This window comes from Mytilus californianus, unplaced genomic scaffold (genome assembly GCF_021869535.1).
Source record: "Mytilus californianus isolate M0D057914Y unplaced genomic scaffold, xbMytCali1.0.p SCAF_12, whole genome shotgun sequence".
Taxonomy (NCBI): domain Eukaryota; kingdom Metazoa; phylum Mollusca; class Bivalvia; order Mytilida; family Mytilidae; genus Mytilus; species Mytilus californianus.
In genome coordinates this window covers 34,393,742-34,418,492 of record NW_026262604.1, presented here as the reverse complement: position 1 = coordinate 34,418,492, position 24,751 = coordinate 34,393,742, and the positions used below count along the sequence as shown (strand labels likewise).

At 34.0% G+C, this 24,751-nt stretch overlaps 1 protein-coding gene across 1 annotated transcript; it reads right to left on the bottom strand.

The window, feature by feature from the left end:
* LOC127721738 (fibrinogen-like protein A) lies at positions 1-21,826 on the bottom strand. Its single transcript, XM_052228548.1, has 5 exons — positions 21,528-21,826; positions 18,301-18,434; positions 7,471-7,567; positions 3,516-3,680; positions 1-655 (listed from the first exon to the last, which is right to left on the bottom strand). The coding sequence occupies exons 1-5, from the start codon at positions 21,796-21,798 to the stop codon at positions 405-407; spliced, it is 918 nt and encodes a 305-aa protein (XP_052084508.1). The 5' UTR covers positions 21,799-21,826; the 3' UTR covers positions 1-404.
* Between the last annotated feature and the right edge of the window lie 2,925 nt (positions 21,827-24,751).

Sequence of the window (24,751 nt, the reverse complement as noted above, 5' to 3'; positions counted from 1 at the left end):
TCTCAAAAGATGTAAGTTTAATTAAACCAATGCGACTATTTGTTTTCATAAGGACAGCATACGTATACAAAGTTTTTTGGTATTTCAATTTACATGTTCACACTCATTGTTTTAAACACAAACTAAAGTCAAAACTTGTTTTAAAATGCCTACCTTGATTAAAAAACCAAAAATAGAAGTAAATTATATAAATAAACATTACTTAGCCAAACAACGATTATATCCCTCATACATGTAATAATTTTGATGGACAGTCTACTGTTAACTTTGAATAACTGATAACTATAACATTTTGAAGCAAACACATTTTTGAAAATAATGTGACGATGTTACACTAAATCCGAAACAGTGTCATCATTCACAGATTACTTCAATTCTATTTTCATTTAATTTTCATCTAATTTTTATTTTATTTTCATAACAACTGTCTTCATTGGATTGGTATGTCCAAAGACCCAACTCCAAACGAAAATATCGTTTTGATTGGATCCAACATTTCCTCCTGGATAGTATACCCCATTCAGATTTGCCATGGTACAATAGTCATACCAAAAACAGCCATGTCTCATCTCGGTGCACACTCCACCAGAATGACCATCATTGTCTCTATCAGTCGTACTGAACCCGTAACCATTACTGTGATCCATTAAATCACCTTAAAATATTAAAATATTAGTTAAGGCATTTTAGTTGCATACAAATAAATGAATCATTTGAACGTGTTCGTACTATTCAAAACACAAATGGTTTACAACACCAGAAGGAGCTTTTGGAATAACTTTTTTTATAGATAAGAAGATGTGGTATTAGTGCCAATGAGACAAATCTCCATCAAAGTCACATTTTTAAAAGTAAACCATTATAGGTCAAAGTAAGGCCTTCAACACGGAGTCTTGGCTAAAATTGAACAGTAAGCTATACAAGGCCCCTAAATGATTAATGTAAAACCATTTAAACTGGAAAATTAACGGTCTAATCTATATAAAAAAAGAGAAACACTTATGAACCTCATCAACAAACGACAGCCATTGAACAATAGGTTTCTGAATTGAACAGGCGCAAACAAATGCAGCGGGTTTACAATACTTTTCAAGCCGATTTTCGAGTGCTACTGATGAATCTTTTATATTTTCGACTTGTGAGTTTAAATGTCTTTCCGGTATTTCTTGTCCTCTATTTCATATGTAGAAGACAAATAATTACTATGTGGTATGTGTATAGAACTTATGCTACTCCATCAAGTAACATACGTAAAATGAAGCTAAGAAACGATGCAATTTGTGGAAACAATTAACTGTTTTCGATTATTTTCACGTGAAAAGAAACATACAACAGTTGTACTTTTGTACCAATATTGCAACAATAGTAATCTTGACTACTCCCGTAACCTGCTCTATATACTTCACAGAGGTCAAGCATATCCTCTCACAGATTATTTAAACTGTTGAAAGATTACTAATTCCGAAGTCAAAAGTCGGTAATATAAAAAAAGGTTATTTTCAGTCCATGGATGCAACAATATATATAAAAAAAAAGAAGATGTGGTATGATTGCCAATACGACAACTCTCCACAAGAGACCAAATAACACAAATTAACAACTATAGGTCACCGTACGGCCTTCAACAATTAGTAAAGCCCATACCAAACAACATGTTTTTAATCAATTTGAGTCAATTTAAACTCCCTTATGAACATATAGTGAAATGATTCAGATGTGAAAACCCGATATTTATAAAGTGTCATTTTCATTAGCTAGCATTGTGTCGATACCAATAAGTGCACGAGGGTATAACCTGCTTAGAAGTCCGTGTATTTTTACTGACCACCCAAGGGTGACTGGGGAATAGAAGTATGGTCACCATTGGTCTTCCTCCGACCGGCAGTAAAACCCTTGCTAAAGTGGGGTGTCAGTTTGGCTGTGCGGGATGTACAAATTTGCAGCCACGTCCAGTCAGAATGGGGACGTTAAATCCAATGCCTCGTGTAAAGAGAGTGTCACGTTCTTTGCACATTAAGAACCCTTGCAACAACTCTTTGAGGGGTCCGTAGGTGACCTGATGCACGGCTAAATTTCTGTCTCTATCCAATATATCCTCCGACCTTAATCCCTGACGCCCCTATTACAGAACCTACCTATTGAATTTATTGTTAATTTGTTCTCGTCCTGAATATGCATGACATATTTGCCACTGGACGTTAAGCAACCAACAATCAATCAATCAATATTTTTACTGACAATATGTATCAAATACTTTTCTACAATTCCCTGTTGATAAATTGATAAATTAATAAGAAACTAAGGTCTCAACTCGATCAGGTAAAGTTGACTTTTTATATAGATTAGACCGTTGGTTTTCCCGTTTGAATGGTTTTACACGAGCTATTTTTTTTTTTCGGAGCCCTAAATAGCTTGCTGTACGATGTGAACCAAAGCTGTGTATTGAAGACGGTACTTTGACATACAATGGTTTACTTTTACAAATTATGACTTGGATGGAGAGTTGTTTCATTGGCACACACATCACGTAAACTCGTCATAGATACCAGGATTAAATTTTGTATTTACGCCAGACGCGCGTTTCGTCTGCAAAAGACTCATCAGTGACGCTCAAATCCAAAAAAATTAAAACGGCCAAATGAAGTATGAAGTTGAAGAGCATTGATGACCAAAATTCCTAAAAGTTTTGCCAAAAACAGCTAAGGTCATTTATTCCTGAGGTAGAAAAGCCTTAGTATTTCAAAATTTCAAAAGTTTTGTAAACAGTTAATTTATAAATATGACCATATCAATGATAATTTATGTCAGCACAGAAGTGCTGATTGCTGGGCTGGTGATACCCTCGGGGAATTAAAACCCCATCAGCAGTGGTAACGACCCAGTGGTTGTAAATAAACTCATCATAGACACCAGGATTAAATTTTGTATTTATGCCAGACGCGCGTTTCGTCTGCAAAAGACTCATCAGTGACACTCGAATAAAAAAAAAACTTGTATCTATTTAGATGAATTTCGCTATTCGTTTTATGCCCTGTTTTGCCACTTAACTCGATTCTTTTGTTTATACATATTAAAAAAACTTGGCTTTTCAAACGTGAAGGGAGCATCGGTTGCTGAGTGGTCTAAGAAGTCCCAACTACTGTATCAGTAGCATGTTTCCACTGATGTTGTTAGTTCGAATCCCGCACGGGGCAGGTTCGTTCACCTTCAGTTTTCCTTCAGAAAGTCGTTAATTTTCTCCAGGCACTCCGGCTTCCTTCACAAATAAAAACTGACCCCTACAAAATAGCCAACTAGTAGTGCTGACAGTAGTGTTAAACACAAATCAATCAATCAAAGTTATCGGTATGATCGTTCCTGATCCCTTCAAGGTTTATCTAAAATATCGCCTCAGACGTACTAAATTATAAGTGATATTTTTTTATTTTAGACTGGTACCATGTCCTTTATCTGTTTGACTCAGATACCCGTATGTTACAAGGGAGATAACTGTCTTTGTTTCATTTTACCCGTACCTGCAGTTCCGCTGTATCCTCCTATATTCAGGAGATAGTTGCTACTTTCATCCCCAACTTGGAAAGTTGTGTACTCGGCGTAACGTGTCTCGCCTGAAAAATTCTCAAGGTCAATTCTAAGAGTGTATGGTCTCCTTGATACAATCGTATGGATATTGTCATTACCTTCAGAAAAACAAAAATACCGTGAAATTAGACATGTACGGATATAGTTAACCAGATTTAATGTTTAAAATAATCAGGAAGAATAGTATTGTATTTAAATTATGCGAATTTCTTTACTATTTTTCAATAAAGAAAAAATGGAATTTTTGGTTCTCGATAAAACGTTAAGTTGTTTTTTTAATGTTTCTGCCCGCGCCGTCGCGGAGGTGGCATTAAATTTAAGTTTTACCGTTGTCCGTCTGTTCTTACATGCGTCCTAAAAATAGTCTCCGTTCTCGAACTTTCGTTTGCCTCAACCAAATGTTATGAAACTTATACACAATGCTTATTACCACAAAACATAGATCAAGTTTGAATTTTGGTGTTGTCACTTCAACCGTTCTAGAGTTATGTCCCTTTACTAATGAAAATTTTGTCAATTCTTCGTTTCCGTTCTCTACCTTAAGTTTGTTCCAACTAAATGTTATAAAACTTACACACAATGCTTATTATCACAAAACACAGATCAAGTTTGAATTATGGTAGCGTCAATTTTACTGTTCTAGAGCTATGCCCCTGAATAAATGGATAAATTGCTTAACTATTTGTTTCTGTTCTCTAACTTAAGTTTGCTGCAATTAAATGTTATGAAACTCATAAACAATGCTTATTACCACAAACCCCCAAGGGTGACTGGGGAATAGAAGTATGGTCACCATTGGTCTTCCTCCGACCGGCAGTAAAACCCTTGCTAAAGTGGGGCGTCCGTTTGGCTGTGCGGGATGTACAAATTTGCAGCCACGTCCGGTCAGAATGCGGACGTTAAATCCGATGCCTCGTGTGAAGAGAGTGCCACGCTCTTTGCACGTTAGGAACCCTTGCAACAACTCTTTGAGGGGTCCGTAGGTGACCTGTTGCAAGGCTAAATTTCTGTCCCTATCCAATATACCCTCGTTTCCCGTGGCAGTCTAAATTTCTCCGACCTTAATCCCGGACGCCCCTATTACAGAACCTACCTATTGTATTTATTGTTAATTTGTTCTCGTCCTGAATATGCATGAAATATTTACCACTGGACGTTAAGCAACCAACAAACAATCAATCAATCTTATCACCACAAAACTTAGAAATTTGGGTAGTGTCAATTTAATTAAGTTCTTGAGTTATGTCCCTTTATAACGTTATATTTATGTGCAAGCGGGGCATCATCTGTGCCCCATGGACACATTCCCCATTTATCTTAGGTAATAAAACAATGGATGTTAAAATATCTTTGACTTGTTTTTATTCTAATAATAGAACGCACTATCTAAACAAAACATGAAATAACATTTTTTTGTCATTAAATCAAATTGTTTCTAATTTATTGACATCGAAAATCTTATTAAAGCTGCCATTTTTCATGAACACCATGATCTTGTTCATTCTTTCAGTTGAAACATAGACTTAATAAAAAAAAATGTTATATTTTCATTTATTTTCCGAAAGTCAGGAAATGTTTATCATTCTGTTTTTGTATGTCTGTTTCATTGTTGTTTGTTTTTGTTTTGTTTTTTGTATGGTTATTTTTTGTGTTTTTTTTTTTAGACTGCGTCTGGTTAGAACAGTCACGTGAAATCTGATGCAGAGAGAGTGCCACGCTCTCTGTACGTTACGACACACTTGCAACATTTCTTTTGGAGGTTCATGGGATATATTTTGCAAGGCAGCAGTGTCAGTTAAATTCATTCCTGTCGATCAAAGTCAACGATTAAGAAAAACGCATAGCTTATGTAGTTAGTTTTTGGCAAGTGAGTGCACCGGATAGCTTTGTATATGTTCATGTTCAGATGATAAAAATAATTTATTTTTATGAGGATTGTTTTTTTTTTTTATTATTCCTACTCAAATTAAAAAAAAATATCTGTATGATACGTGTAAATGTTTATAAGTTACTAATGCCATGTGTTTACTATTGAAAAAGTGTTTTCAATGTACTTAACTTGAATTCGATGATTTTCTTTGGAGTTTATGGTTTTACTACATTTTTGCTGAATGAATATAACATGTATACAGTGACAAAAAACCACTTCAATAGCTAAACAAACGAAACGTAATTACACACAAAGAAGCACAAACATAAATCGAAGTAAAACTAATATGTTAAACCTTAAAAATTATTATCATAACAAAGAAGTCGCAAAACAAGTTATAACCTTTGTGTCTAGCATTTTGAAATTAAACAAAAAAAAATCAAACATAAGAAATATAATCAGACAAAAGAAATTTAACATTAGATGTTAGGGATTAAGAATCTATTCCTTGATTATTGTCTACCAAGTGTCCAGCGGCAAATATTTCATTCTTCAATGTAACATGTTGATAAGATACACAATGCCAGAATCAACAGACAGACACCAATAAATATTGAAAAATGGACAAATAGCTTTCCGATATGTATAGCAAATTAAATATCCGGAAATCCGAGGTACGAATGCATACAATATAATTATGTTATTATCGCTATTTTGTGAAATTTTCCTTTGATCTTACTGACTAATTATTTCATTTCTCAGCAAAGTAGATTGATATAAAAAATTATCGCTAGAAACTAAGGGCTCTCGTGCCGTTGTCAATTAAATTAACAGCGTCGTCATGGGTAAAATAGCGATAAACAGATTATCATTGGTCATCTCAACTCGATCGCTTTTCTCACTTTCGTCGTACCGGCGAGAAAATCAATCTTGTTGAGATTACCAACGATAACGATTATCTATAAATATTGCAAAAGGAGTTCAGCAAATTCAACCTAAAAAAATGCGGAAGACAAATATACCAAAGAGACACAAAAAACTAATTAGTCAAAAAGAAACTGAAAACGCTACGGGAAAATCAAGGTTTTAGATAAAACATTTTTGAGTGCCACATGTCGAGCAGGATCTGCTTACCCTTCCGGAGCACCTGAGATCACCCCCAGTTTTTGGTGGGGTTCGTGTTGCTTAGTCTTTACTTTTCTATGTGGTATCTTTCGTCCCTCTTTTACATTGAAAGGATTGAACAAAAACGAATTGGGTATCCCCTTGTACATATAATATAAAGATAAAACGGAAATTTTAGTGACAATGACATATAATTTAAAAGAAAATTCGCAGTACACGTTTTTGATAAAAAGTCAGTTTAAAGTCAAATTATGCCATTGCGATAGCAGGAGGTTGCGAGTTAGATCAATAAAAACTTTTAAGATGAGCCCTATGTGCTGCTTCTCCCCCAAAGTTTCCGGAATTTAGAAGCAAAACCAAAGACAAGTCGGCTCGGAATAAGAATAATGTATCCGAATACGTTGACATTTCTTTCTACAGACTGTTTGATTGTGACCTTATACGTCATAAATCTGGCTCAGTGTGTAGTCCAAAGAGTTCATAGTCATACCACAAAACTGAATTTTTTTTAGTACTACAAGGATGTTCTACACCAGGAATGTATTACCTTAATTGTATTTAGAAAAACATTTCGGAATTATGGCTCACACCGAACAGCAAGCTATAAAGCACCCCAAATGACTAGTGTAAAACCATTCAAACAGGAAACCAACGGTCTAATATATATAAAAAACGAAAAAAGAGAAACAATTATGAGTAGATATAAGAAGATGTGGCATGAGTACGAATGAGAAAACTCTCCGTCCAAGTATTTTTTGTAAACGTAAAGCATTAGGTCAAAGTACGCCCTTCAACACGGAGCCTTGGCCCACACCGAACAGCCCAAAAATGTCTAGTGTAAAACTATTCAAACAGGACGTAGGATAGGTGCAAACAAATGATGAGTTTATTACCTAACCAGTATTCGCCAGCAACATCACCAAATCCATTTTTGTAATCGGCCCAGTCTCTGTAAAAATCTATTGCTCCATCAAGACGTCGTTGAATAACCTGAAATTGTAAATAGTAATAGCAACAATGAGGCATAAACTGAAAAATACTCGCCAAGCATGTGCTTAAACAATATAAAATTCATGGAAAACATCTTTGTAGAAACTATTTTTATCGCCGTTAATCATGAAACTATTTTTTTTTAAACAGCATTTTTAATCAATACAGGACATCGAACAATCTGATTAAAATACCGATCTTGTGTTCAAGCTTTCTGACAACACTTTTTCTTTCTGTTCTGGTAATTATAACATCTACCAATGAAATTTCAGCTTTCAAAGTTAAAAAGTTGTGTATTAATCTAGTCCGATATTCCTCTGACGTCCACCGGCTGTTTTGCCAGACAAGCTGGGGCCGTTGGATGTCATAGTGATCTCGGACAAGTTTTAATCCTACGAAATCAGAGGATCCCGAAAGGTCTTGAACTGGGCGTTTTCAGATCTCTGTCAGCAATGTTTGGATAAAGGATCGGTATTTTGATTAGATTGGACATTGAAAAGACATAAACCATTTTACTGCTAATTTCATGCCCATGGAAATGATTCAAACTCTCAACGTTGATTTGATATATACTTGCACGTCGTACTGAACAGAAATTTCTATAGAAAACAATACACAATGTCGGAAATCGTTATAAGGTATCATCATTGCGTTTGCATTCCTTACTGTACACCATCTAATAATGTTCAGTGGAGAATCACGGTGGGTAAGGTTGTCCTGCGAGAGAACGTTCTGTGGTGATTCGGTCCGGACTTGTGCTGGTGATCATTAAAAATATGTAAACAAAGACGAAAATGACGAATTTTGACGTTTTCTCGCATAAAAAATGGAAGGAAACAGTTGAGATGTTTTAATTTCGTTTCTTATGGGTTCATAGGCAAACAATTACAAATGTGACCCTCTAAACTGTTTCAGTAAGCGTAACACAAAAGTGCTCATTTTTAGAAAATCTAGAACTGAAAAAATAAAACAAAAATGCTCCTGGAGTCCGCTTTCTATACCCAAATCCACACGACAAAATTATTTTGTGAAAAACCTGTGCAGTTTATTAAAATTGTGCATTTTCTCAGTTTAGACATGTCCTGATTCTGTGCTGGTGGGTCCTGATACGGTGCTGGTGATTTTGGGTAAACAGTTGGTTATATTTGAAACAAACGTTACAGAATCAATAAAATTGGGCAGATAATTGTATTCAATCGGATTTGTGACTCCTATTTTTACTTTTGTGCATCCATTTGGCTGTTTAATAAGCATTTTCAAATAATCGTAACTTATATTATATAAAAGGGCAACATCTTCCGTCCAATATCAGATGAAAATATATCTAATTAGAATAGTTTTATTTAAGATATTAAATGCCCTTTAAATTGATGATTCTCTACATAATAAGCTAACTAAAACAGTTTTAAAGTGTGTTTAAGGTTATTAAGCGACATGTATATTATAACGACAATAAACGTTTGACTGGTTTATTTCAATTAAATATACGAGGTTAGATGATCTTACTACTGGTGCCTCTAATTTCTTCCTTAATATATACACTGTCTCCAATACATTTCGACTGGATTAAAAAAAAAACGACCTATACTTGCTTTTCATACATGACTGGTAAAAACTTACTAGAATGGAACAAGATGTGAACAATTGCAAGTCAAAGTATGACCTTCAACAACGAGCAAAAACCATAACGAATACTAGCTATTAAAATCACGGTGAACGATTAAAAAATGAAGACCTTCGGCCTGATCTAAAATACAACTTTGAACAAAAAACAAACATGACAGATACCAAGCATGGACAACCACTTGTTTTGGGCACGCGTGACAGGGCTTAACATGTTTGTTTGCGCTCCACACCCCACCCAACCCCTCCTCCTTTCCTCCTTCATTGGTACAGTGGTGTAACAACACAACACTTTTCACACCAAATAATAACATAAAGACACAAATTATTGAACCACGAGTACTCGCAGCTACTGAAAGCTAGTTCAACAAATAGATAAACCATGTTCTCTTAGATTAAAATCTCAATCGGTACACATCAAACAAATTTCGCAAAACTTAAGTTTACATTTAAATTTTTGTTTTAGCAAAACTTTAAAACTGTGCAGTGAATCTTGTGCTCACAACAGTTATTGTCATAAATATGTATACATCAGACATTATAAAGGCATGTGGAAGATACTAAGTAGTATTTTACAGTTCAATTTATTGATCATAAAGGGATGGAGATTGCATGGAGGTTAACATAGGATAAGAAGAAATTGATAGTATTTTTTGCGAAAGATTTTAAACCTTCTTTGCATTAAATTCTGAAAGTTGTCTTGTTGCCGTAAATGGTAAAATCCTCAACAAAATCTCAATAATTTGTTGGAATGAATAAAGGTTTTAAATCAAATTTTCATGGACTTTGATCCACTTTTTAGCTCCCACCCTGACGAGCCATGTGAGCTGTCGGTATCCTGTTGCACCTACCGCCCGTAAACTTTCACATTTCCATCTTTTTACCCAATTCATACGTGACAGGATTATTATCCTAGTAACCGGTGTTACCAATGTATCGAACATTTTAAGTTAAAAAATTCCACAATACTATATTCATTTTGTGTGTCGATTTGTTTAGACAAAACAAAACTGCAAAAACTTCGAATACAAGAGAGTATTTTTTTTTAAATGTTATTATTATCTGTCGATTTCTAGATCTATGCATAATATTTATTTCAGATGACATGGATTTCACAACCTGGTGACCCTGATTCCCTTCATATATTAATATTTATCGTCCTTCCCTACCCCTATATCACCCTGCTCAGTCGCTCCGTAATTCTTGTATCACGGCTTTGAGACGAGAGCAGGCATTATCAGCGACGTCACAATGTGAGAGGAGACGTTATCAAGCTTGCTTTCGTCAAGCGTAAAACTGTCTTAAGGAGGGGGAAAAGTCCAGTTATAGAACGATAAACAGATAATCGGGTTTTCTTCGTATAGATATCGTTAAATATCTGCCGCTCGACACAATGTGAAGCCTTTTCTCTCGTTCGCTGCGCTCACTCGCCAAAAAGGTTCACATTGTGGCTCTCGGTTGATATTTTACGATATCAATGTGTAGAAAACCCGATAATCTATCATACATGTACACATATATAAATAAACTAAAGGCTGCAACTGGTATTTTTGCATTTCAAATGATTCATTGCAACAAGAATATTTGAATTGAATGGAAACTGTGTGGGTCAAAATCTTGTATTGCTGATAAATGTTGCTGGACCAAGTTTCGGCATCTGATCTGAATTTTCCGAAAAGTGCAAGGTAGATAGACATTGGCCGGTTGAATATTTTTACTCGGTAAGTTTTGCTCTAACCATGCTAACTGCTTGAACTTTTGCGATATAAACTAAAAACTCGAATATATTTTAACAAACAGTGGTCATGTTTAATTTGTTGATGAATATTGTTTTTCCTAGATTCACTCAGGAAATATCATTAAGTAACATTTGGTCAAGCAATCTCAGAGAAAGTTTTTTTTTTAATTACGGACGCCAAGGCAATAGCTCACACGACCCATTGATACAGGTTAGCTTAGAGCGAAACGGGTTGATAACCAGTTGAAATAAACCAAGTTTTGTAAAGTTTGTATATTTGGATTGTTTAAAACTGTTTTTATGGCTTTTAAAAGATAAATGTAGGTGTGTAATTTAAGATTTTTTGCATCTTATATACTTGTTTATACTCAATTGGTAGTATGAAGCTACGAGATATTGTAATTTTTGCACATTTAACAAAACAGCCGATTTCGGTAGGTGCAAATATTCTGGGTTTTTAAGATGCAACAAATTCAACTGAAAAAAAAACATGCACCAGAAGATAAAATATTGATCTTAAAAAGCATTCATTTGCATCTCTGCCCCGGCAACAGTATTTTTTTTTTGGGGGGGGGGGGGGGGGGGTCTAAAAATGCCGGGGCAATTATCTTATCGTAAAGAGACAGTCAAGTACACATTTTACGTTCAAGGCGTGTTTGAGTTGATTGTTTTTTCCTGAAAACGTATAAAATAAATATAAAATGTTTGATATATCTGGCTTTAGATTAGATTTTTTCTTTATATTAAGGCTACATGTTAATATAATAATACTGAGAATTCACAGTACTTATCAAAAAATGAAATAAATGGATTAAGTGAAATACCTATGTAACGAGTCATTACTATTTGTTTGAAACACAAAAATTAAAAGCTTCGTGTTATTACAGATATTTAAATAAAAGTGTATTTCTTAGTCTGGTATTTTTTTTTTCGTTCAATCATTTTTCACTCATTTTCAATTAAAGTTTAGGCATATTTTATTTTTATTCAGGAAATATATTTAAAGATAGAAAATTAGGACACATCGTTCACTTACTCCCCCTTAATTCTTTATCAAAAATCCTTGACAACAGACTTTACTTTTGGATCTTTAAATGCATAACTTAAAAAAATCTTATTTTTGTGTGTGTTATCTAGGTTATCTAGTCTTCATTTTCTGACAAATTCTAGTCTGCCCTTCCATGAAATATTTAAATATTTTTTTTAATGTTTTATTGAACTTTCGAAAATACCTCCTGACAACCGACCAGACAATAATTTTATGTTGACTAGAGGCTTAAAGGTACAGTAAATGATGCTTAATAGCTAATAGATACATTTTTCTTTTAAAGTACAACTTTTAAATCTTACGGGAACCCCCCTTCCCCTCTTGGAAAATGTTTTTATGGTAAAATTATCAACTGCAGTAATAAAATCATTCTTGATCATCTGCATTAAATTATTTTTTATCAACAATTTTAGAATTCCAAAACTATTCCAAGCTTTATAACTTTCACCGTGACCTCCCTCTTCCTTATTCCAAAAAAAAACCCGCAATATTATTGTCATCCTTTTAGTAAACACTTAACTGTTACAAAGAATTCTGATTTTAGCTGCTGAGGACACATGATTCTTACGCGCAGAAACAAAGCTGAGATTCATTTGGTTGAATAAAAAGAAAAGTATCCACAGTATCGTACAAATTTGTCAGAGAAACAATATCCAGGATGCTTAGGCTACACTGAATGTATTATCTAAACTCATCTAAGAAATGTTCAGACTCACCTGATAGTTTGCCGTGATCAACTTAGGTTGTGCTTGATTTTCATATGATGAAGACATAATATTTCAATCAGTTTAATTGAGGTATGGAGCTGACATGGGAGTAACTGTTTGTAGTCCCTTGTTAATTTATGTATCATTGTCGTTTTGCTCAGTTTCTAAAGTTACCTATTCTGATACGGACTCGGACTTCTTTTAAACTGAGTATTACTGTGCGTATTGCTGTGTGTTTGTTTATTCTACATTGGCTAGAGGTATAGGGGAGGGTTGAGATCTCACAAAGCATGTTTAACCCCGCCGCATTTTTGCGCCTGTCCCAAGTCAGCAGCCTCTTGCTTTTGTTAGTCTTGTATGTTTTTTTAATTTTAGTTCATTTATATGCTATGGAGTTTAGTGTGACGTCCATTTTCATTGAAGTGGTACACATTTTATTTAGGGACCAGCTGAAGCCCGCCTCCGGGTGCGGGATTTTCTCGCTGTGTTGAAGACCTATTGGTGTCCGTCGGCTGTTTTCTGCTCTTTGGTCGGGTTGTTGTTTCTGACACATTCCCCATTTCCATTCTCAATTTTATTAGAAAAAAAAGTCCTTTATTCTATAATTATGCTCCATTTTTATGCAAAACCTTTTACATTTTGATTTTTCGGGTCATTGTTGAAGGTCGTACGGTGACATATAGTTGTTAAAACCTAGCTCATTTGGTTTCTGATGGAAATTTGTCCATTGGCAAACATACCAGATAATCTTTTTTATATAGGTATTGGATAATTTACACCGTATTTTGATGGTCATGCATAAGGATCGTAATCCCGCAAATCGTATGCATATTTTCTTATCTCAAAAGGGGGCAAGAGGGTTTCAATTAACAGGTCAATATTTTTTTTATTTTGCTCAAATCAGATTACAGTAAATTTAAAATATTGATAACCGATAACAGCATTTTAAATCATCTTAAATGAGAAAACAGTGAATTCAAAAATCAAAAAACAGTAAACAGGGGTATTTTTTTTTCTTTCATAATAACAGTTCACAACAATGTCAATTTTAAGAAAACAGATAACAGCTAATTAGTCAATAACAGTTAACAGCACATATATCTTCAAAATAACAGTTAACAAATTTAAAGTTTAAAAATGCCAAAACACATCAACAGAAAGTTCTTGCACCCCCTCTCAAAAATCAAATAAAAAAAACAGACTCAACTTGGCTCATATATCTACCAAATATATGCTAGGTATATTTTCTATCAATTATACAAATTTTCTGCATCAATGATCTTGAATATTTGCCACTTTTAACTAAAATATAAAGGCACAGAACCAGGACATAGGTGCACAGAACCAGGACCGTTTTTCTAATCACCAGCACATCGTCAGGACTATTTCGTTTGGCGAATTTGCACAACTTTTTCAATAAAAAATCGTTGTAACATTCCTCGCATGGCACTTATGAAGTATCAGAGAAAAATTAAGCAACAGAACGGTTGTTTTATTGCCGTTCTGGTACAATGTAAACAAACCCACCAGCACAGAATCAGGACCCACCAGCACCAGTCAGGACCGAATCACCAGCACAGAACGTTCTCTCGCAGGACAACCTTACCAACCGTGAGAATAGTTCGTGAATGTTCAGGACGAGGTTATATCATGATCATTGATACGTGTTAAATAGTTATTACTATAAATTACCACGTGCAGAGCTTACTCAAGGGTCTGGTTGGGTAGTCCGTTATTTCTTTATTTTTTACATATTTGGTATGTTTTCCTTATTTTAAAAAATAACTATTGTTCTATAAAACCCGCATAAAAAGTACTTTATTAATAAATTTATCTGTTATTATATAATTTCTTTATTCTGTACATTATTCATATCTGTAATCAGTATTATATTATCGTATTATTTTATTTTCCGCAGTTATTCTTTATATGCCTTTGCATCCCATTATTCTGTATCTTTTATTTTGGTTGGGTTTTTTTCTCTATTCAATTTATTTTGCCATTATTCTCTATTGTGTAAATTTCATCCAGCTCCTCATAAATGCGACTTAAAAAAAGTATCCTCTATTTTTATTGTCTTCTAAATATACCTTTCCCAATCTTATTTTACTTCAGCTGAATGTTACAAATATCACATTTATTATAAATATCTCAACACAAACTTTTCAATAATTTATATTCATTAAAATAACTTTATCCTTCTTTTTTTTTAAATAACATCGTTAGTATCAATAGTATATCAATTATCATAAAATAAAATTGAGAATGGAAATGGGGAATGTGTCAAAGAGACAACAACCCGACCATAGAGCAGACAACAGCCGAAAGCCACCAATTGGTCTTCAATGCAGCGAGAAACTCCCGCACCCGGAGGCGTCCTTCAGCTGGCCCCTAAACAAATATGTATACTAGTTCAGTGATAATGGACGTCATACTAAACTCCAAATTATACACAGGAAACTAAAATTAAAAATGATACAAGACTAACAAAGGCCAGAGGCTCCTGACTTGAGACAGGCGCAACAATGCGGCGGGGTTAAACATGTTTTTTGAGATCTCAACCCTCCCCCTATACCTCTAGCCAATGTAGAAAAAACAAACGCACAACAGTACGCACAGTAAAACTCAGTATAAGAGGAGTCCGAGTTCGATGTCATTATATAGATATAAGAAGATGTTTTATCTTACCTCCTATACATTTCTAGTAATATGATTGGTCAAAAGCGTCCGCGTGGAGACCGTGTATATTACATATAAGTTAGTAGGGAGGCGGAGCTTATTTCCATACACGGTTAGTAGTGGAGTTACGACTTTGGCACTATTTTATTATTTAAATGTATTGAAAGTTCTGTTTAATATTGTTATATCAAGGTTGTTGATATTAAATTGTTATTGGTGACATTAGTTTTTTTTTGTGCAGACCAATTGAAGTAGGTTCTTAAAATTGAACACTTAAAAACATTAATATACAAATAAGGAGATGTGGTATGATTGCAAATGAGACAACTCTAGTCTAAATTCAACAAATAAAGATAGCCGGTAAGATAAATTCGTTACATAGTGTGCTAGTGACCTAATACGATATATGCTCTCACCCCATATGGAATTTACTGACCCTGTATATATCGTATTAGGTTCGCTCTCATCCCATATGGAATTTACTGACCCTGTATATATCGTATTAGGTCACTTACACACTATGTAACTAATAGTATGAGTGTCTACAATGTTTGAGACAACTCTTCATCCAAGTTAAAATTTGTAAAAGTAAATCATTATAGGTCAAAGTACAGCCTTCAACACGAAGCCTTGGCTCACACCGAACATCAAGCTATAAAGGGCCCCAAATATAACTTGTGCAAAACCATTCAAACGGAAAAACCAACCGTATAGTCTATATAAAAAACGAGTAACGAGTAACACTTATGAACCACATCAACAAACGACAACCACTGTTCATCATTTTTGACTTAGAACAGGTGCACACAAATGCAGCGGGTTTAAACGTTTTAATAGGTACACACCTTACCCTTTACCTGAAACAATAGTTTAGCATCACAACATAGAAAGACACACTATAAAATATCAATTTAAATGCATCTTAACATAAATGAGCATGCATGTAATTTTATTGACAAAATGAAAATTGCCACCTAATATATATTTGAACACGATCACAACATAGAAAGACACTATAAAATATCAATTGAAATGCATCTTAACATACATGAGCATGCATGTTATTTTATTGACAAAATGAAAATTGCCACCTTATATATATTTGAACACGATCCAATGACAACATTTGAGATCATTTAAAATTTGACAATATAGGGAAAGCCAGATGCCATATTTCCAATATATAGTTAATAAATTTGATACCTTTATAAACAACTTCAATGAGTTAATTAATAATATCATAATGTGACGTCCTTATTTCGCTTTGTAAACAAAGCCGTGTTCTAAGAAATACAAAACATATTTGACACATACGCACAAATACTGTTTACATTCTCATTATTTTCCTAATTATCCCAATTAAATATATTTTTTAATTTTAATTGTAAAAAATGTCATGAAAAATTATTTACAAGAAATAGTCGTACGTAAATATTGGGTATTGACAAGTAACCTAGTTTTTGTGGTTCAAGAGATAATGACTTCGAAAAACAATTTTTTATTTGAATTAAAGAAACTTCTTTTGTTTACAAAATGCCGTGGTACTTGTATGCAGCTTGCGTGACATGTTTTCGGAATTGCTCAGCCGTGGTTTTTAATTAGCTTTTATTAAAACCCAAAACAGGGATAATATATAAGACTTTGAAAATTCATTTATATATTTGGTACATTCTATAAAACTTAAGGTATGTGAATAAAGGAGATATGGTATCAAGGTCAATCTGACAGCAACTCAACAATACGACCTAACTAAACTGTCATAAACAAACAACAAGAACACACATCATATTGACATGATTTATGTCTTCATAAAACAGCATGTGAATGACGCAATATGTTAAGTCCTGGTATTCATTACCTCTATTGAGGGTATGTTTCGAACATACTATTTATAGATCACAAGATCTTATAGATCCTTGAAGAAGGCTTTAAATATTCAGACTACAGTTTTTTTCTGTTTCACAGTAGACATTAAGAAAACTATTGCCTATAAATGGGTTCGTGTTAAATCACAATCATTCACAGTTTGATCTTATCGTAAAACCCTCTGCTTCACAATAAACATTGATCACACCACTGTAAGGAGGTTTGATGATGTAAACCCACAACCATTGACTGTGTGAACTTACCGTCCAACCATCTTCTTCACAGTAAACATTGATCACACCACTGCCGGGAGGATTGATGGTGTTAACTCACACCCATTGACAGTGTGAACTTACCGTCTTACCCTCTACGTCACAGTTAACATTGATCACACCACTGCCAGGAGGATTGATGGCGTTAACTCACACCCATTGACAGTGTGAACTTACCGTCTTACCCTCTACGTCACAGTAAACATTGATCACACCACTACCAGGAGTATTGATGGTGTTAACTCACAATCACTGATACTGTGAACTAATCGTCCAATCCTCTGCTTCACAGTAAAAATTGATCACACCACTGCCAGGAGGATTCATGGTGTTAACTCATAACCATTGACAGTGTGAACTTACCGTCTTACCCTCTACGTCACAGTAAACATTGAGCACACCACTGCCAGGAGGATTGATGGTGTTAACTCACAACCATTTACTGTGTGAACTAACCATCCGATCATATGCTTCATAGTAAACATTGACCACACCACTGCCAGGAAGATTGATGGTGTAAACTCACAACCATTGACAGTGTTAACTTACCGTCCGATCCTCTACTTCACAGTAAACATTGATCGCACCACTGCCAGGAGGATTGATGGGGTAAACTAACCACCATGGACAGTGTGAACTTACCGTACAAACATTTGCTTCACAGTAAACATTGAACACACGACTACCAGGAGGATTGATGGAGTAAAGTCACCACCTGCTGCTTCACAGTAAACATTGAACACACGACTGCCAGTAGGATTGATGGTGTAAACTCATAACCATTGCCAGTGTGAACTTACCGTCCAACCAGCTGCTTCACAGTAAACATTGACCACACCCCTGGCAGGGGGGTTGATGGTGTAAACTCCTTCAGCAGTCCCACTTGGTAATTCGTTGCAATCATTCCTCGTTGAGCACATTATCGGGGGTTGTCCTAAATAAGTGGAAAATTAGATATATTCAATTCAATGAACGTGCATAGTCGACAAATAATGAATTTATTTATGTTTTCAGTTTCACAGCAAGTACAAATGAGTTTTTTCGTTGTCTGATTTTTTGTATTCTGGTATTATAATCGTTGTGTTCCTCTTTTCAACATTATGACGTTAAATTCTTAACAGTTTTATAATCAAGTTGACCCTTGAATAATTTGCGTTACATTTATGTTTCATTATAATACGTTATTTTCATTGGCTAACAGCAATCTCACTTCATTCTAAAATTAACCTTCATTTCAAAATGAAATGGCCCCATATGGTGACTGAGGAAACGAAATATGGTCACTTGGTCTTCTTCCGACCGGCAGTAAAACGCTTGCCAAAGTGGGGTGTCCGTTTGGCTGTGCAGGATGTATCAAGTTTGCAGCCACGACCGGTCAGAATGGGGACGTTAAATCCGATGCCTCGTGTAAAGAAAGTGCCACGCTCTTTGCACGTAAAGAACCCTTGCAACAACTCTTTGAGGGGTCCGTAGGTGGCCTGTTGCAAGGCAAAATTTCTGTCTCTATCCAATATACCCTCATTTTCTAGTGGCAGTCCAAATTTTCCCGACCATCATCCCAGGTGGCCTCTAATACAAGACCTATCTATTGTATTAATTGTTAACTTGTTTTCGTCCTGAACATTCATGAAATATTTGCCACAATCAATCAATCAATCAAAATGAAATGTAAAATTCATGAAGACAAGAGCTTCCATAATAAAGTGCATAGGTAAATAAAGAAAAAATGATAGAAATCGTGTTTTCATGATCCTATTTAAAAATATTTAATAATAAATATTGAATGCGTCTTTCAGTAATTTTATATGGCTGGTCAAGCATTGACCGTGCGCATATTTTAAGATTGAATCGCTTCCTTTACACAAAATGTACTTCGGTCAACGCTTTTACACCCAAATGAATTTTCAAAAAGAAGCATTTAATTCTTAAATGAACTGTTACGTAAATAACATAACAGCTTCAGTGTTCACAAGTGGTGAAAAATACCAGGAGATGATGTTTTTATATTTCTTGACTGTCGCATAGGTTCGTGTGTATGGTGAAATAGCCGATTGCATGTAATATAAAAATTCTTTTCCAGCATTCCGTAATCCTGGCAAAACGTTTACTAGTTAATGGCTTACTGCACAGGAGTCAGGAATTCTATCAATCAAACTTTGTAAATAACAAAGTCGACGAAAAGCTCTACTGAAAGTCGACTTTATCATTTAAAATCTACGAGAAAATCTACTAATAGTCGACTTTAAGTTCTATTGATAGTCGGTTATCATTTAAAGTCTACGAGAATTCGAAGCTCTACTGATAGTCTACTTTATTATTTAAAGTTTACGAGAAGCTCTACTGATATTTCACTTTGTCATTTAAAGTCTATGATAAGCTCTACTGATGGTCGACTTTTTTATTTACAGACTTTTATTGATGAAATGTCCGATTCCGGTGCTAACTGGAACATAATGGCTATTTATGTATAAGATATATGAAATGTATGTCCTTTTTTTGTTGTTCCTGAATGCACATATTCGTCTTCCTTTTAATATTTTGTTCTATAAGTACTTTCAGTTGTTCTTTTTGTATATAGTATGTGTGTACAATAGACCAATATCGAGTTTGTCCTTCACCGAAACAAAACTCGTCAATTACGGGCGCCTTTATGACATCATTTACCAGATAGAGGGGATCGACTGTATCCCTGCACTATTAACGTTCATCGAGCGTCTAAGTGATCGTCATTGTGCAGGATAAACTAGAATTTTATTTATTAACTATCGATAGCACTTGGGTTTGTTGTTATATTGGGAACATATGTTCATGTTTATAATAATATTTAAAGTATTTTAGCATAACAATAAGTCACCTTAACAAAGTTAAGAGTTTAAAGTTTCTTTGTATGATAGCACGGACTGGTCATTCGCGGTAAAAGTTTACAATGAAAATACATTTTCATATTTTGACCATTCGAAGCTAAGTCTTAGTGCAGTAAAGTTTCCCCCTCCCCCTCGAGCGTCTAAGTGATCGTCATTGTGCAGGATAAAAAAGAGGGACAGTCAAACTCATAGATCGAAAACAAACTGATAACGCCAAGGCCAAAAATAAAAAGACAAACAGACAAATAATAGTACAGATGACACAACATAGAAAACCAAAGACTAAGCAACACGAACCCCACCAAAAACTGGGGGTGATCTCAGGTGCTAGAAATAGAAATAAACTAGAAATGTATTTATTAACTATCGATTGCCCCCCCTTGTGAACATGTTTTGTATTAATTTATAATTATTGTAAACGCATTACGTTTTTTCTGCAGATCTTAAAAGAACATTATCCCGTTTGAATGGTTTTACACTAGTAATTTTTGGGGCCCTTTATAGCTTACTGTTCGGTGTGAGCCAAGGCTCCGTGTTGAAGACCGTACTTTGACCTATAATGGTTTACTTTTATAAATTTTGACTTGGATGGAGAGTTGTTTCATTGGCACTCATACCACATCTTCTTAATATATCTATATTATGTAAATATTGTTTTGTGATACGAAAGGTTCTATTTCATTTCATTGTGTGTAAGACATGTATGCTGCAGCGGTCTTAGTGTGCTGGCAAAGTGATTGAGGACAGTTGTATTATTAGAAAATAAAACTTTGCTGCACTCGTCTAGGCGAGCTCTTTCCCATAGATATGTGTTTGAGTTTTTTTTCATAAATACTTTATTTGCGTTTGAGGCCACGAATAAGAAAATAAATAACGTTTGTTTTGTCGGTATTGAGTCACAATTCCCTAATGACAGCAGTGCTGGTTGTCAATTACGAGAATTCAATTTGCCGAATAACTGGTACATAATAGCATTATTGTTTTCCAACCACTCGCACAACATTGGAATTGAAGTGACGATGCCCTAAACGAACGGACGATTTTCACTGAAACCAACCAAAGTTTAAGACGGAAATGAATCGAACTTGAAAGTTGTCTATTGTTCTGAATTTTATGTCAGTGTATTGGTGCTTACTAAATCATATTAATAAATTATAAATTACCTGTTATTTCCATCTTTTTTATTAGTAATCCGCTCTCCGATTGTTCTGTATAAGGCTGGTGAAGGTAATCCAGTTGACATTCATTTGTTTTATTGTCATAACTTGCCGAACAGCAGTTAGTCTCTGTGGAACATGATTGGGCACAGGATATTTTGGAGAAAACTGTTAAATTTTTGAACGTTGTTCCGCTGGAAATTATCTTTGTCTTATATGCGATGTCGAATATTTCGCTCGTAATTTCCGATACATGATCAGCGCAGAAACAACACATAGAATAGACAAGAATTACGAATATTTTAAGCATACTGCATATTTAATATTGTCAACCAGTTTTCTTGCTTGTAATGAGATCTAAAGTCTTGAAAGATTTAATTTTAATTAAGTTGGTATAAGATCACTTTTACCGCCATAACTTCTTTAACCTTCATAAGTAGGTTCGCGTGTTAAGATTAATTGAAATAGCAATTAACATTATAGATCTAGTAAATATTTACAATATTTTTCGATATATGATTATTAAATTTGACAAACAAAATAATATTTATTATATAATCTTTCTTATTCAAACAGCTAATCATCATTAATTATTAATGCTGGGAAAATGTTATTACAATGAGGAAAAAACCATTCCATTGAAATACACGGATACATATTTGTATATACTCGGGCGTAGAAGCTGATCGATACACCAGTAAATATTTTTAACCAATAATTAATATTTACTTTTGATGATAACCATATCAAATTTACAACAATAAATACTAATTAAAAAATTGTCGTCTTAAATCAACTATATTAATTTTATTGAATAGTAATATTTAAAGCTGGATAGAATACCGATAAAATACAACAAAAAATCTCATATAATTATGATCTTGCTTCTCGATAATTTTTTGACAAATTTAACCTGACCAGACATGGCTAATAGTGTTTTTTATACAATTAAAGCAAGTTTTAAAACTGTATTTTTTATCATTGTCACTAACTAAAATTCTACTCGCATTGAATATAACCATGAAATAGTTCCCACTGTACGTTACGCAAAATAAGGGATAAGTTCATGATTGGATGTTAAAAGTGAGAAAAATCATGTGTGAAAGAAAGTCCATAAAAGATTTATACTAGAATACTAGTACTTTGAATTGAGATACACGAAACCAACAAAAACATGGACGAATTCAGGTGCTTCGGAACGGCAGTCAGTTCTGTTAATCTAATTATATCAAATGCAGCATTCGTAGGCAAGTAGGAGTCATTGTTCATTTTTGTGTTGACTTGATACTATATAACACCAATTTTGTATAGTGGCCGGTTAAGGCCATTTCTCGTTTTCGCGTTTTCGGCCTAGCTTAATATTCTATAGGGCGAAAACGCGAAAGGCGAAAACTTTTCGACTTCCCGATTTAATATGAAGGGCGGAAACGTGAAATGGCCTTAACTGGCCACAATATATACTTTTGGCTATTTTTTTGTGTTAAATTTTTATTGTTGGAAGACATTTTTAACTTGTCTCAAATAGTCTCAGTTCCCACTCGAGTCACACAAACATCTTCCACTTTGATAAACCATATTTATAGTAATGAACCAGATAATATTCATTTTATTTCTGTTCCAAAGTATTCGATCAATTCCACTATCCAGTATGCATTTCTTACAAAAGAGGGTTAAAATCGAAAAAGAAAATTCACGAATATATTACGTTCAGGTCTACTAAACATTTTAATGAAAATGATTTTATCAATCACATATCACAGTTAGTCCTATAATATAAGACTTCGGAGTTTCATATCATTTACATTCAACGTTTTTTATCGGACATTTTTTTTTTACTATCTATGTTGAAATTCGGGTTTCAACATTGTTAGTAAAAAAAAATATCCGGGTTTCAACATAGATAGTAAAAAAAAATATCCGATAAAAAACGTTGAATGTAAATGATATGAAACTCCGAAGTCTTATATTATACACAACAGTGTTCAATTGATAGTGTATTAGAAATTGATGACCCCGAAGAAGCATTGTTGTCATTTTTAAATTTTTTACTAAAGTATTAAATCATCATGCTCCACTTATTAAAAAGAGAGTAAAACATTTGTATCAAAATGAGTGGATGAATGATGAAATTCTAGATAGCATGAGAAAACGTGATTTTTATCATAAGAACAAAATATGTATAGTTATATACTCTGGAGAAACAAATTCAAATATCTCATCGAAAACTCTAAACTAAATTTTTATACCAATATCATTGAACACAAAAAGGGCAACAGTAGTAAATTATGGAAGCACCTACATACTGTCAGCGGAACCGACAATCATGCCAGTATTAAAATCATTAGTGATTGTACACAAAAGGAAATTATAGACCCAAAAAGCATTGCTGATGTTTTTAATGCTTATTTCACAAATATCACAAATAATCTTTTAGAATATAAATCAAAACATCAATAATAACTGTTTTAACAAACTTGATGATTTCATATCGGGTCAAGTACCAGATAACGTGTATTTTTCTATACCCCTAATGAGTTATGATTTTGTTTTTTTACAACTAAAAAGCAATAGATGAATCAAAAGCAACAGGTCTTGATACCATAAGTGCAAAGTTTTTAAAGAAGTCTTCTCATGCTATTTCACTACCACTTTGTCACATTTTTAACTTAAGTATTAAAAAATGTATTTTTCCATATTCATTTAAACTGGCAAAAGTCATACCATTTTATAAGAACAAAGGTTCAAAACAGGATGTTTTTAATTACAGACCAATTGTAATTTTACCACTCATTTCAAAAATACTTGAAAAAGATGTGAAAACACACTAAGTCTTAGTAAATTATCTTAATAAATACAACTTATTGCATAGAATGAAGTCAGGCTTACGTGAAAACCGTTCTTGTCAAACTGCGTTTACAGCCTTATTGGATAAATGGCTTAAAGCCATTGATGATGGCGATCTTGTTGGGGCAGTATTTCTAGATCTAGCAAAAGCCTTTGATCTTCTCAATCATGAACTGCTTATTCAAAAATTAAACAAATACAACTGAATTTGCTTATACTTCTCTACGTTGGTTTACATCATATTTGGCTGACAGTTTTCAGATGGTATCTATTTCAAATACATTTTCAGACGTACAAAAACAAAAAAACGGGTATCTCAAGGATCCGTTTTAGGACCTGTGTTGTTTTTAATTTTTATAAATGATCTTCTTTTATCTAATCCTAAT